Genomic DNA, 15940 nt, shown 5'->3' with positions numbered 1-15940 from the left:
CATACTCACCTATCAACATAGACATATTTGCCACTCTTCCTACAGCTGCTGGGGTTTTTCCTTAGCTTGCACTTCTAAAAATTGGAAATAACAGCAAACTTTGCATTTATTCTAGTGGATAAATCTTCCAAGCATTACCTACAGCTCATTTGTATGGAAAGGTTTATGCCACACTGCTCAGGCCTAAGAGCATGCCACTCTGTGTATCCATTTAGCTATCCAGTTACAAAACCGGCGTTTGTAGGAACAAGCTCTTGACCCAGGGCACTTGTTGGTTTACAAAGTGCAGAAAAACTCAGCATCTGTGTGAACAGCGAGGTTTCCAGGTAATCCAGGATGGCTCCTTTAGACTGAAGCCCTTCACCGCCTGCTCACCAGTGGGACGGGAAAGGGGTTCACGCAGGCAGCAGAGAGCTCCTGAAGTGAACCCTGGGCAAACCCAGGGAACGGCGGCACCGCATCGTTTTGCCCTGTTTAACGTCCTCAGCCAGCCCGGCTGTCAGCAAGGAGAGGCTGAGACAGAACGCAATGCGCGGTGCCCAGCCCGGCCCTTCCCTCCCTCAGCCGCCATGACTGGAACCGAGGCCCACCGACGGCCCGAGGCCTCCCCACAGCGCGGGGCCCGCCACCCCACCGCGCTGCCAAGGCAGTGACCACAGCCTGGTGATAGGACGACGACTGCCCGGACCCCCAAAGGCCCCCGCTGCCCGGGCCCTCCCCAGCACAGCGAGGGACGATAGGCCGCCGCCCGCCCGCCCATCCGGGTCGGGCCTCCCCTCCCCTCCCCGCCCAGCCCCCTCGCCCCGCCCCCGCGGCCCTCGCCCCGCCCCTTCTCTGCCTGTTTATCCACAGGCTGTGCACGTGGTAGCTGTGCCGCGCCATTGGCTCTCTCGCCAGGTAGCTGCAGCCGCCCTGCCAATCGGGGCGCTGTCCACGCGCAGCCGCCCGCACCCGATTGGCTCCGCCGCGGTGATCACGCAGCGTGACGCACTCCGAGTGCGTGCCAGCCGAGGCACCAATGAGGAGGGGGCCCAGGGGCAGCACGCGGCGAATAGTAGGGCGAGGAGCTGAGGGGTGGCCAATGAGGAGCGGGCCGGGGCGGGACTTTCCGCTGCGGGCGCTGGCGGAGACGGGCCGGCTTTAAAGCAATCGTCGACGACGGCCGTAGGCTTCCCCCGGAGCCGGGGCGCGATGGCGGCGGCCGGGCCGGGCCTGGGCCCCGGGGCCGGCGGGACGGTGAAGACGCTGGCCCTGGTGCTGGAGGACGAGGCCCGGCGCGGCGGCGGCGGCGGCGGCGGCTACTGCAGCGGGGACACGGTGTCCGGCCAGGTGCTGCTGGAGCTGGCGGGCCCGCTGCCGCTCCGGGGGCTGCGCCTGGAGGCCGCCGGCCGGGCCCGCGTCGCTTGGAGCGAGAGCTCGGGCGCTGTCCCCGGGGCGGGAACTTGGGGGGTGGCGGTGAGGGCGCCGGGGCCGCGGCGGGAGGCGGAGGTGCGCTACCTAGACATCCGGCAAAGCCTACTGCGGGACCCGCCCGAAGGTGAGGGGCGGCCGGGGGGGTGTGGAGTGCGGGGGGGGGGGGGCGGGGGCCGCGGCCGTGCGGGGCCGCGGGCCGGGCCCTGACGGGAGACTGCCTGCCCGTCCGCCCGCCCGCCCGCCCGCTGCGGCGACAGCGGGGGTGGGACCGAGGGGCCTGGCGCCTCCTTCGCGGGGGAAGGCGGCGGGGGAAGGCTGCGGGACCAAGCCCCCCCCGCCGCCCGGCAGGATGGCGCCCACGCCTGCTTTTCCCAGAGGGGGGGAAGGCTGAGGGTTGAAACCCTCCCCCAGGAGAAACCGGTATCCGACCTGGGTGCTGAGAAATGGCGTGAGGCCCGGGTGGGTGCCCGGCCAACGGGGACATCCTTCCCGCACTGGAAACCTCTGGCCGGCGTAGCCACAGCCTCCACGGGCATGCCCAGGGGAGGCTTGCTACAGCTTCGTCAAGTGGTCACTCGGTTCTCTCTATAAACGGCTGAAAAACGCGGAACAGGGCTGGAAGAAGGTCCGCAGCTCTTGGTTTCCTATGCTGCGCGCTGGTTTCCTGCAGAGGTTAGCTCTTCCGTGAATTACATTGGGCACCTGCGTGTTCGTTGTGCTTTGTAAGCAGCATCTAGGAAGCTGCCCGTGGAAGGCAGCCGAAGCAGTCAGCCTCCTTTTGCAGTGGCTTACGAAAAAAGAGGAAGCTCTTTGTTACGTAGGTCTAGCTGGCAGTTTTGTCACTCGGACAATGCAGCACTATGGCAGTATTGAAAAATGAAAGGGAAATGACATTTTGTTCTGTAAGGGTGAAACGCATCTCCAGTTTATCTGTAGGAAAAGGAAATTTAGGTTTTTAAAAACTGTGTAACGGTAGGCCCTGTGTGAATGCAGTAAGAGTACATATATTAATAGTATTTCATAATACTGACCTTAAATTGCAGCATTTTAGCACAAAAGTTAGTTTAATTGTTAATTGAAAAAGTAGATTAATTGCTGTCCTGCTGAAAAAGAAACTTGCTTTATGCTTTCCAGAAGCCATTTTGGATTAGAAATTGGCCAGAGTCCTGAACTGAAACTCAAGGTCTCGATGTTTCCTTGATTTTTTCATTGAAATCGCATCACGGCGTAAATAAAGCATGGGCTCCAATCTGGAACCCACTGGGATCAATAAAAACTTCTCCTAGTCCCTTGCATTTGGGTGGTGTTATATATAAATAATTTATAAAAGCATCTGCTTTGTTCCTTTATTTATGGAATAACTAAAACATACTATTCATTTTTATCCTACAGGTGAGGAAAGCTTAATTCTTCTAGATGGAAGACATGAATTTCCGTTCAGCTTTCAACTCCCTCAAGAGTAAGTTAAATAATCCAACCTGAAGGAATTGTGCTGGACACTGCTTGTTGTGGGGCATTAACTTAATGTAATTTGACTTGTGTGGTTTTTTTAATATCAAACTGATAGGTCAGCTTTATATGTTTGTCTTAATCAACCACCACATAGACATGCCTTGTTTGCTTCAGTTTCCCTAAGGCCCTAGAAGTACAAGCTGTAAATTGGTAAACTTTGATGTATACTGGAAGTGTTCATGTTTGGAGCTGAATTACGAATGTCTGGTAATGCTTTTATGACTCCTTGTTTCAGACCTCTGGTGACCTCTTTTACTGGGAAGTATGGCAGTATTCAGTACTATGTGAAAGCAACTCTGGAGAGGCCTGCAGCACCTGATCAAAGTGTACAGACAGAGCTTCAGGTCATTAGCCATATCGACGTCAGCTCACCAGCTTTATTGGTAAGAGGGTCCTGCACTCCTCCTCCCCCCTTTAAAGCCAGCTGCAAAAAAATCATTTCCAAGAAGCATTCACATCCATCCATCACCATTTCTATGTTATTCTGGAGTGTCATTTTCTGACTTCTGAAAGCATATAAGCTCCCTAAGCTTTTCTCTATAAATAGATGATCTTAGGTTGTGTGAATAGCAAACAGAGTGGCTTTTTTTAATACCATTGATTACATCCCTGCTGGCAGAGATGCTCTTGCCAAAAAGTTATGCAGGCTTCAGATGCATAAATAAGGCTTAATAATAATAATGTAGAAGCATAAAGTAGTTACTCTTACCAGAGCAACTACATTCACAGGGCTGCAGTGTCCTAAACTCTACAATAATAGTAGGTTGAGGAACAGTAATTATAGAAGAGTATTAATCATGCCCAGCCTGTCATTTATGCTCTGGCCATTATGTTACGTATCCTTCCATTTTGCATGTCGTTTTCTAACATTAAGTGCGTGCATGCAGCTGCTTCAGAGATCTTTTCAGTTATTTCCTTATGACAGATTTGGCCACATTAAAGCATTGAGTTTCTAATAATCACTAGAAATACTGTAGAGTAATAAGAAAGATCAGGCATTAAGTAATGAGAAAATAGGCAAGATGGAAGCTAATGAGCTGGATTCTTTTATCTCAACCCATATTATGAAAATAATATCAAATTATACCTTGCACTTTCATGATAGCAACTGGATCTAAATGGTTATTCATTTAAATATGAATGAGTAATTTCTATTTTATTTAAAATGCTAGGATAATTTTAACATTTCATCATGATGTGAATAGAGCTAAGAGATGTTTTGAGCAGGGTTTTTTTCCTCTTTATATGCTTACATTTTAATCTTTCTCTCTAGAGAGAACTTGGAGAAGTATTTTGGCAGTGAAATCTGTAAGCAGAATATAGTCTTTATATTCAACAGTGTATGTTAGGAGTATGAAGACAGCATATCCAGATACAGCAAGGATAGAGTAGGCCACAGGTTATTGCACAGGAGAGGGCTGTGGGGCACAAAGTAGGCAGTGCCTGTCTTAATGGATTCCAAGGCTACCATCCAAAAAAGTGCAAAACACCACAAATTTTAGACTTCATAATTATATTGACTGAGCACTAGTGCCCAGTAAATCATTTTAAGTAGCTTGAATCCTGGCTTGGACCCTTGAAGTGTCTACTTGTAAGTTTATTCTAATGAAAATTTTACGGACAGCGTAAATGTCATCTAATGTGACAGTCCTCCATGAATAATTAAGATGGTTTTTGTCATAAGCCTACATTTTTTGGGGCTTGTGTGGCTTGCAAGTTATGAAGATGCATCACCTTAGCCCAGTGTGTACGTTGATCCTTTCTTATGAAGGATGCAAAGGTAAAAACAGTTTACTTGCTTAACTACTAGTCGCTTGCAAATGAAATTAATTCTGCATTCTTCTGCACTGAGGAACATGGGCGTAATTACCACAATACTCTTACTAGACCTTTAAAAAGTCACTATAAAATTCTCTAAATCAATCTTTTTGAAGACGGAATACGTTCAAATGCACATGGGTCTCTGTGTTACCTAGTTGATATGGTCTAAATGCAGGCTGGGATTTTAAAACAGCCATATGTTCAGAGAGCCAAACCTTGGTTCCATTTTACATGGTGGCAAAATTCCAATTGCATTGAGTAGTACGGTGATTGAAATCAAGTGGATTTTAGAGCTAGATTGCAGTGACTGATACGCATAACATGAAACTGCAAGTGATTGATAGCTTTATGCCATAAAATGAAAAATACTTTATATTTTATAGACACCTGTTCTAAGAAGTCAGGAGAAGATGGTTGGCTGTTGGTTTTTCACCTCTGGGCCAGTGTCTCTCAGTGCCAAAATTGAGAGGAAGGGATACTGTAATGGTAAGAGTAGTTCTCTTCAAAATGTGAATATTAAACATCTAATAGGGTTTTTTTCATCACTGTGAAGCCAGCACTTCATAGTTGAAGGAATAGTTTTGGTTAGTAGGTAGTAAATTGAGATCTATATGAACTTGCTTTAACAAAAATCAGCTTGCCTTTCCCCTCAATCCCCCCTTGGGAATACAAATTGAAAGGAAGTCTGTTAGTCAGTAATCATATGGAAAAGCCATGTACATTTGAGTGTAAAGAATAACAAAATGCTTTTATTTGGGATAAAATACTTAATTGGGGATGTAATCGGGTTTTTATGTCCTGTTTGTGTAGGTTTATGCTTCTGTAAGAATGAGCTTTAGCAGCTTCTTTGTCATCTTGATAACATTAGATACATTGAGGAAATAAAACATTCTGAAATTCGGTTAGTATTATATAAAAGTAAGATTGGTGTGTAATTTGCAAATAAAGCTTTTATAGCTTGTTCATATTATGCTTAATGTTTCAAAATGAATCATTGTTTATACGTAAAGTGTAGTAGGTGGCTATAATTCTGCCTGGATACCACTCTGGCAAAAAAAAAAAAGAAAAAAGAAAACAACCACCAACTAGCTTGAGGAAACTAACTATTGTTCTCATAACATTGCAGATGATGTACGTGCTGCATAACATGCTTTGATACTCCCAGAGGAAAGTTGGTAAATACAAATTATTCACTGAACTTTTTCTGTCTTTAAGGGGAAGCCATACCAATCTATGCAGAAATTGAGAACTGCTCTTCTCGTTTGATTGTTCCAAAAGCTGCCATTTTCCAAACACAAACTTACCTGGCCAGTGGGAAGACAAAAACTTTCCGTCAGATGGTTGCCAATGTCCGAGGAAACCATATTGCCTCTGGGAGTACAGATACCTGGAATGGGAAAACTCTGAAAATCCCACCTGTATCCCCTTCTATACTTGACTGTTGTATTATTAGAGTAGAATATTCATTAGCTGTAAGTATGGATTTTTATTACAAATGTACATACTCTTGAATATTACATTGAGTTAGGAGCAGAATAATTTTGTCTACTGAGCAGCTATTAGATTTTGAATTTGGGAACAACAGCAAATATAAACAAATATCATATACCATATAGGTGAGAGACAGAAGATCACGGGGAGACTCTGAAATGGGAAGATGGGAATAACGGGGAAAATGGAAAAACATTTCTGAGGAAGAAGCAGTGTAGTTTTAGACCTGCAGAGGTTATCAGGGGAAAGTAGTTGAAGCTGAATGGGTTCTTCTAGTCATTCTTCTCGGAAATGGGAAGATAGGACTGAAAGTCAAGTGCATAATTATTTTTGTCAACCTGTTGTGCATTTTTTTAATGCCATCTAGGGACGAGGTACAGAAAGAAGGAAGTAGCTGAAAAATAATGAAAGCTACCAGAGTATTAGCTAAACATACCTGGGATGAGAAAACTCCTAACTTGTAAACATAAAATCTGCGGTATAGGGAGTAGGGTAGCTTCTAGGAGCAGCAATTCAGTGGGGTCTGATGATGTCTCTTTTATTTGGGGCTTGTCGCACAGGTGTATATCCATATTCCTGGTGCTAAGAAATTGATGATTGAAATGCCTCTGGTGATTGGCACTATTCCATGTATTGGATTTTCAAGCAGAAACTCCAGCATTACCAGCCAGTTTAGTATGGATATGAGTTGGCTGGCATTGACCATGCCAGAACACCCTGAAGGTAATACATATTGAACTCTTTATAATACAGCATAGTACTGTCTACAACAGAAGGATAGTCGTGCCAGTTTTAAGGGCACTGCTAGGGATGTAGGCCATTAAAGTATGACTCATGAGAAGTGACGCACATAAATCTTAAGTCAAGATCCAAAAGGACTGGTGAGGATACCCTAGCTCCAGCCTTTTTTAAGTCTCTCTTTACCCCTATCTGATTACTTTCAGTTGAATCTTGAAATAACTGACTTCCGATAGTAGGAATTCTACTTTGGAGGTAGACACCTTAAAGTTAATCATTACTAAATATACCATGATACAACACAGGCATGTCGCTGGAGTAGCCCTGAAAGCATCTGTAGTGTTCCTGCTGAATCACCTAAGCTTACTAAAAACATAATTCTAGTTACAGTATTTATGAATATAGTGCATTTCATTCAATTTGACAATAGTGCAATGTTTAATACAGTCTTCATGGTCTTGGATACTGTAATGCATACGTTGTCTTGGCTGTGAGTGAATAGTTTGAAATTTGACATAGCATCTCTTGTGTTTCAGCACCACCAAATTATGCTGATGTAGTGTCTGAGGAAGAGTTCTCCAGACATGTTCCTGCTTATCCACCACCGATTGACTGTGAGGAACAATTGTGTTGTCCTGTCTTTGCTTACATACAAGAGTTCCGGTTTCAGCCTCCACCTCTTTATTCAGAGGTAAAAAAATAAACAGCAGGTGGTGTTTTTATTGTCAAAGGGCAAAAAAAGCCCCACATACAGAAATGCAAGAATTATAGGCAGTAATTGTTGCCTTTCTTCTCTCTGTAGATTGATCCACATCCAACTGATGTAGAAGAAATTCAGCCTGTTTCTTTCATGCTCTGAAGAGGATTTGTAATGAGCATCATTGTGATGAATGTCTTAATCTTTCTGCTGCTTGAGCTGGTAGTGCAGCTAAAAAGGAAACAGTTTTCTTTTTCAAAACTTAAGTTTGTATACAAGAAAGGCAAAGGAAAACGCAGAGGGAGGTATGAGCATGTTTGGTGATGGAAGAGAATCTGCTGGATTAGTCTGCACAGAGGATATTGTGGGAGCAGCTATGTTTGGGATACTTGAGAAGTACCTGAAAATACTGAATGCTTTCAAAAAAGTGGATATACTACATAAAGTACGAGGAGGAGATGTAAGGATCTTCTGAAGATAATTTATATTTTGTTTGGAACACTCTGGAAGAATTTACGTAATGATGTTGGCGTTGAGAACTTCTGTAGTAGAACTTGCGTAGTAGAACAGAATGTGGGGTAAGAAAACATTTCCAAAAGATTCCAGTGTTCAAGGGGCTTCAGTTTTGCACTGTCTGCATCCAAGAAAGGAACACTACTAAAATGTGGAGTGAGGTCTTCACTCTAGCTTAACTTTGTATTTCATGAGAACCTGCCCTTCTAACAACTGCCAAGTGGTACTATTTCATCATTCATAATGATTCTAAAGACATCATGGATGACAGAATAGCTATTACGCAATATTATGAAGGCAACCATTTACTGAATGAAAGACACAAGTATGTAAAAGAAAATTGAACTTTGATAAGAGCTTATGCACTATGCTTTCTTTCAAGGGATTTCTTAAGGGAATTATTCTAGCCTCTTCTACTGTGAGTTCTTTTTCTGCATCTTAAGCCTATGGATAGCATGATAAGGGGAAGCATGGCAAGGGAGAATCCTTTTGCCAACAGCAGGTATACTTAGCAAAATGGACAATACTTATTTATTCAGAAGCCTTTATAAACCTACCTCTGTTTTGGATATTTACTTACGGTCTGATTTGAGACCAAAAAAAGTCTTGTTAAAGCTCCAGTATACTTCAAGGTTCTGAAAGGGACCCTAAATGGTTTCTGTGGTTAGTGAATGAGATAGGAGGCGTAGGGAGAGGTTTAAATATACCCAGAATAGACATAGCTTGTAACTGAAGTGAAAGCAGACATCAGGGGAACAAAATCCTCTGGTAATGGCACAAAGCTTTTCATTACTCCTGCATTTTTGTCTAGAGATCTATTGTCAGGGGCTGCACTGGTCATTTGCTATCCATACTATTTTTTGTTCGTGTGTTTCCTTGTTTGTTTTTGCTGTTTAATTTTGTTTTGGTGCAATATTTTAATGTTTTCTTCCTCAGGTCATTTAGAACAGTGAGAGTTTGTTGCTGCTAAGAGTGAAGGCACAGCATTTTACTTGGCCCTTCTGCTGCCTTCATTTAAAGTAGAATGTTTGCTTCCTGCCAAGCATCAATTGGAATAAGTAAGCCACCATCAACATCACTTAAAGGAACAGAAACACAGCATTCTTAAAACGCATGTTTACAGTCGAGTCTTTAAACTACGGGGGATTTTGAACTACTAGAACTACTCCATATGTCTTACAGAAGGGTTTGGGTTTAAAACCCGGTGCTTCATGTGGTAAAACATTGTACTTTCTGATAACTATAAGAATAGTAATTGCGTTTCCATCATTTCATCAATAACTGCAGTTTAAAAAAGTTTAAATGGTTTTTTATGAAATCTGTCTTCATTTAAGAAGCAGGGATTTTTCTACAGGCATATGCGGATATATATTTTTAGTCGTCTTTTAGTATGACTTCCTTACATTGTCTGATTTCTAGCACTTCACCTCAAGTCACTTTTACATCAGTGTAAAAGATATACTGATTGAGATTCATGTTTCCAAACTGCAGTTATTTTTTTCATTTGCAACTTTAAGTATTGTCTTCTATAGCAAATGCAGCTTTAACCAAAATTTGAGTGCATGTTTTAGAAAGGACATTCTAAAAATTAGTATTTATCTTGAGTCTCAAGATGTAGTTCTCATGCCTTTTTTTTTAAGTGAGGGCGTGCCCATACAATCAATGCAGGATTTTCATTCACATCACCTGGAAAGGGAACAAGCATATTTTCCTCAAAACAGATACCATTATAGTTACTTGAAAAATAATGTGGCTGTGTATTAACTTGCATGTTAATAATGCAGAATATTAGCTTAAAGAACATTAGGTGCTTTTTTGGACTGTAATACCCAATAGGTGATGTGTGCTACCTGGTGTAAACATGGTCAAGCAAACGAGCATGAAGGGTAAAGATGTGCTCCCCCCCCCCCCCCCCCCCCAAATCTTTGAGTTGTTGTTTTATTATTTGCAGATAAACTGTGGCCTTAGATTGTTTGCTGCAAAAAAGACAACTAGAATGTGTTTCTTAGGAAGCACGCATGGCCCTTCAGAGGAGGGGTGAAAACAAGATTAAATTCTGCTCTCTGACACTTGGCATAGTGCAGAAATTGATCCTTAAAATAATGACTGTTTGCACAATAATAAGTTCAATATGCAGGGGCTTTGTTTTGATAACTGTGAAACAGTTTAAAAGAGACAAAATAAAAAATGCTGTTTAACATACAGAAACATGATTGTATTTTGTACTAATGAATGAGCCCCATGGGTTCTTTGTTAATAAAAGTGTCAAACCTACATAGTGCTGTGTCGTGGTTTAACCCCAGCCAGTAACTAAGCACCATGCAGCCGCTCACTCACTTCGTCCCACCCAGTGGGATGTGGGAGAGAATCAGGAAGAAAAAAAAAGGTATAATTCATGGGTTGAGATAAGAACAGTTCAGTAGAACAGAAAGGAAGAAACTAATAATGATTATAACAATAATAAAATGACAATAATAATAAAAGGATTGGAATATCCAAAACAAGTGATGCACAATGCAGTTGCTCACCAAGAGATGCCCAGTCTGTTCCCGAGCAGCGATTGCCCCAGCCAACTCCCCCCATTTATATACTAGACATGATGTCTCAAACTTTGGCCAGTTTGAGTCGGGTGCCCTGGCTGTGTCCCCTCCCGCCTTCTTGCTGGCTGGGCATGAGAAGCTGAAAAATCCTTGGCTTGGTACAAACACTACTTAGCAACAACTGAAAACCTCAGTGTGTTACCAACATTCTTCTCATACTGAACCCAAAACATGACACTATACCAGCTACTAGACAGAAAATTAACTCTATCCCAGCCAAAAGCAGCAGATGCTGTTCATCTCTGTTTTGGTGTCTCTTAAGACAAATGGCTGCAATGTCAAGAAATAGCCGTATTCTATCAACTTTGAACACATACAGATTGCCTAATTCTTTTCTGATCTGGGAACTTTGTCTTCATCTGTCACTGCTTTAGTTCCCTCAACTATCCATAACCAAGAATTAGAACAAATTTATTAAACATGGCCTCCTCCCACCTATAGTTATTATGTAATATACAGGACTTAATTGCAGGTATCTTGCCCATAATGATTGAAGTGGCAGGATGTGTGCTCTAATTGGATTTCTCATCTCAGGTATTAATCTTGCAGGATATTTTACTGTGTTTCCTTTAGACAAGATTATCTTTACTGTGTAGTTAATTGATCTAAATACATCAGAACAACATAACCATAGCACAGAATGAGCAAAACAGAGTACCTCTTACCATGGGGAAAGAGATGACAAATTTTATCTACCACATAGCTCACCTAAGCCGTGAATGAGATGAAGTCTCTGACAGGGTCCTGCCTTCCAAAGATTTGAGGAACGACTGAACAGTTGATTTCTTCTTCCTGTTTCCACTTCAAGGGAAGACAGCAAACCTCTCCTTGGAAAATCCAGGCGAAGCTGCTGTTCAGGATCATGTGTTCAAGCACTGGAGTGTGCAGAAGGGGTCATGACTCACAGAAAGGAAAGGGCAGAATCTCAAGTTCTGGGCTTAGATTTCTAAAAGGTGTCTTACTAAATGATCCTAAAATATCCTATCACTAAGTTCACAGTAGCAATTCCACTTCATCCACTGTTAAGTTTTATAGGGGACTATTTCTGTTGACAAACTGTAATTATCTTTTCAAATTTGTTTAGTGTTTAAACATGTAGTAAACAATGTGCTCTGCCATACAGGGATAGAGCAGATGATAGATAGTGCAGGCTTGTGTTTGCAGCTCTGATAATTCTGATGCTTGCATGGAAACGCACAGCTCGCATACAGAGTAAAAGACATCATTTAATCAACTCCGGGAGCATGTTCCAAACTACCAAAATAGCATGTTCTGTTACTTCACCACCCAATTTGAACAGCAAAAGAGAATATCTAATCCATTTTGTAAAATCTCTACTATATATCAATAAAGAAGTGTTTGGAGAGCACAGGTTGCAGACAAAGTTGATTTGAAGATAATCAATTGCTCTACTACTCCCCCCAAAACCTGCAGCAAAAATGCCTACTTTCTAGTAAAATTCTGCTGATTTTCAGTACTCTCCTTAGGGTATTGAATGAGCACAGGGACACAGAAGCCAGCTTTCAGACTGCTGCGTTTTCTAAAGCTGATTATATAATATGTTAACATCAATAGTGATAGTACAGGCTGCTGCACAAGATTCTCTAAAGAACTAATTGGGTCTATGAGGAACCCAGTCACTTTTAATATTAAAATTTTATATATGGCATAGACAGGGTGACAGTCATTCTAAATTATGTAGTGGTCATAATTTCTAAACAATTAATATGAAATGATAGTACACAAAAGCTGTACTAGAACATCACCACATTATTGGCATTTTAGGACAACCAGTAAGTCAAAAAAACATAAAGCACAGTTTTATGTGGAATGCAAAATGGCAACTCAAGTGGGACTTCACCAGAGTAGCTCCTTATGCCAGCAACATGCTGTGGGCCTTCTTAGTTACACAGGACAGACTCTTATCTGATTAAGTACAACTGTATTATTGATAAATCTCTGAACACCCATCCCTTCAAAAGAAAAGAGGAAATCCTTCTTAGTTTTGGCTTACATTCAACCATCTGGCTACCTGTAGGGTGAGGAGAACATGAAATGCGAGGTGAAAGTAGGAGCAAGTGCTGGTGCTTGACAGACACCTACAAATAGATTGCCTCAAATAATCTGAAGAATGCAGAGCAGCCCAAAACATTTTTGTACAAATGCACAAGATATTTGCTGTGTCAATTGATGGCAGAGATTATTATCTGTGGTCTCAAATAACAAGTGACTGTGGTCAGATTAAGGATACCTAAGCAAGTAGCACATCTGGCATATTTTCACTTAACACTCAGCAACTGTGACAGCCTAACAAAAAGCATCACCCAAACATCAGACCAGCCCTTCTGCTTTGCTTCTAGCTCTACTCAGTGTCCCAGACCTCTCTGGACACCCTTGCCCTGCCCTCCCCTCTCCAGCAAAACTGCTCCTTGATTCTTTGCTTGTAGCATAAGACTCAGATGGAAGTCTCTGTAGGCTCACACAGATGGGGAGAGCAGCATAAAGACATTTCTGGTCTTATTAAATAGAAGGAGAATAGAGGTAAAAATGGCAGGCAGCCTTGGTGTGGTGGTTGTGGGCTGGAAGCTGGATGAGTGGGGAAATGGGGAAGGTATGGAAAGCAGAAGGGGTTGGTGTCGAGCAGAAGACACAGACATGGCAGCGAGCACTCCTCTTGGAGGTCTTTTAACCTGAACACCAAAACCAACCACTCACCCCCAACTCCTTTTACTAGCAGGACTTGGTATCAGACATCGTGACACACAATGTGCGCAGACAGGATGCAGATATGTAGGCTAAACACAGCCAAATATTTTTGGCTATGAAAAACTCTCATTATTTTACAGCGCCTTGGAACAGCATCAGCCTCCCCATAAATTAGGTGTTGAGCACAGAGAGAGGTGGTTTGCCACTGACATTCACAGGCACCAACAGAAGGTGATTGATTGTACCTGTGTTTCAGTACCCAGTTGTATGACATTTATATCCACATGCAAAGGCTTTTCCAAAAATGAGCAGCATATCTTGTATAATAGCAACTTCTTACAAATTAACTTCAGCAGATCAGACTGTAATCACGGCCTGACCTTCTGTCGTACACATCTTTAGGTCAGACCTGGCAGTGCCGGTGTATTGTGAACAGCGGTACCTCAGTTTTGGCCAACATGAACACACACTTTCGTCAGCCCTGCTTCAGGGAAAATGAAAGAGTTGGTGTAAGGGCTGATGGTGGGAATTGAAGCATGGGCAACAGGGTAATACTTTGACTGCAAGGTCTTAAACAAGATTGTTGCATACCCAGAAAGATCCCAGGTTTCTGTATAGGCCAGTCCTATGCGATGTCATGTCTAGAATCAGGTTGTGTCAGTCACAACATATCAGACCACAGCATGAGGAGAAAGTGATTCTTATTGCTGAACTAATTAGATTAATCAATGCACAAAAGACAGCACAAGTGACAAAAAGTTAATTTTCATTCAAATAATTTAAGCCCTGAAGTGCTTTTCTCCTGTGTCTTAATGTGTTGTGACCAATGCATTAGCCTTAACAGATTAGAAAGATACTAAAATGAAAAATACTCTGCTGTCCTGAGTGTAAAATGAGAGCAGAAAGGGAAAAGCATTAACTGATCCGACAGATTCTCATGCTACAGTGTCCTGGAGGAGGAGAGAAGTGTCTGAGAGGGTTTAGTGTCCATACAGACCTATCAAGTTTTGCACGCTGTGTGCAAGGCTGGTACCACTTGCCCCAACAGCAGCATTTCGGTGTCAGCACATCTCTCCCTCACGCTGAGATCCTAGAGCAGGTTGGCCTGATCCTGTATCTGCAATGCAGCAATCAATCAGATCTGCTTAGCACAGGGGAGCAAGATCAGAAAGAAAAGCCGTAACGCGAAGGAGCCCTCACAAGCTGCAGCCAGTCCCTCTCCCATCTCATGGCCCAGAGCAGCTGTGCTGTCATCTGCAAGGACATGAGCTTACACACGAGCAGCACAACCTACTCCTCCGACCCCATGCAGCATTCTCACACATCAGGGGCAAAGAATTTGAGAGGTCTGTTTGCAGGAGGTGTTAAATAGAAAGGTCCACAGGAAGGGCAGCTTCGCAGGCTTTTTCTCATGTGATCCCACCTGCCATCACTGGGAGAGGACTTTACACTCATCCAAACAAATTAACAATTCATTTCCAACCCTGACATGAAGATTAACCCTGCCAATTAATTCCTTAGTCTCTTGCTGCCTACAAGGCTCACAGTTGCCATGTGGATGCTTGTCCATTGGGGCCTGAAGCAGGGCCATTCTGTTTAATTAATGCTGCGTCCAGGATATGGTGTAGCTGATACTCAAACATATTCCAACTACACAAACCAGAGCTGTATCTCACACTTCACTGATGTGCCAGACAGCATTGGATGGATACCTCGAAAAGGGCGTAGATTATCTCAATGCTTATGGCAGCTATTGCTGCATAAAGGAAATTCATTAACCAGTACAGGGTCATTTAGCCATGGTATAGTTGTAGAAGATGCTTCTTGGTCATTTCCACAATAGATGAGGTAGCATTACAAGTTCAACAGGATTGGAAGTTTTTTTAAGATGATTGTAGGAAATAGTTGATCTTTATGATGAGACAGTGCTGTGACAACAGCAGCCTCCAGTTGAAACACAGGCACACACTGCTGCATTGGGAAAGGCATCCACCCAGGCTTCTGCCAAAGAAGAGTTTCTCTCTTATTTTGCAGTTTGTGTGCCTGTGACAGAGAGAAAAAGAAAAGCGGAGAAACAAGATGGCAGTGAGAGCAAGCAGCAGGTCTGTAGCCTCAAGAAGAGCGCAGGGAAATCATTTTGGTGCAAGGTACTGCACGCCAAGCATTTGGATCCATGAGTGCAAAGTCTTGCAGTATGCAGCAGCATTCAGAAAAACAGCATTTTGCACATTTCCAGTAAGCACCAGGAAAAGAAAACTCCACGAGACTGTGTCAGTCTTCTTCCTCCTGCCTAAAATAACTGACAAGATGTTCGGTTTTGGCTCAGTGCTAGAGGGAGAAGGGGCAGCCACACTGCATGTGGAGGCTGCTTCAGGAAAGAGAGGTTAGATGTGATCTGAATTGACAGGAGTTGGGAAATGTGTGAAGTACAATAAAAAGGAAAAGTGAT

The 15940-nt window shown here is 43.1% G+C and overlaps 1 protein-coding gene across 2 annotated transcripts; it reads left to right on the top strand.

Moving 5' to 3' along the window:
• Window positions 1-853: 853 nt before the first annotated feature.
• Window positions 854-10459, top strand: ARRDC4 (arrestin domain containing 4). 2 transcript variants are annotated; one of them, XM_052808055.1, is made up of 8 exons: window positions 854-1537; window positions 2806-2872; window positions 3161-3308; window positions 5130-5232; window positions 5962-6218; window positions 6798-6960; window positions 7512-7666; window positions 7778-10459. In XM_052808055.1, the coding sequence occupies exons 1-8, from the start codon at window positions 1192-1194 to the stop codon at window positions 7832-7834; spliced, it is 1296 nt and encodes a 431-aa protein (XP_052664015.1). In that variant the 5' UTR covers window positions 854-1191; the 3' UTR covers window positions 7835-10459. The 2 variants fall into 2 exon arrangements, with proteins under 2 accessions (XP_052664015.1, XP_052664016.1); XM_052808056.1 differs by lacking the exon at window positions 854-1537 and adding an exon at window positions 1691-2085.
• Window positions 10460-15940: the final 5481 nt, after the last annotated feature.

This window comes from Harpia harpyja, chromosome 14 (assembly GCF_026419915.1).
Source record: "Harpia harpyja isolate bHarHar1 chromosome 14, bHarHar1 primary haplotype, whole genome shotgun sequence".
NCBI classification, from domain to species: Eukaryota; Metazoa; Chordata; class Aves; order Accipitriformes; family Accipitridae; genus Harpia; species Harpia harpyja.
This window is presented reverse-complemented; position numbering and strand designations above follow the sequence as displayed.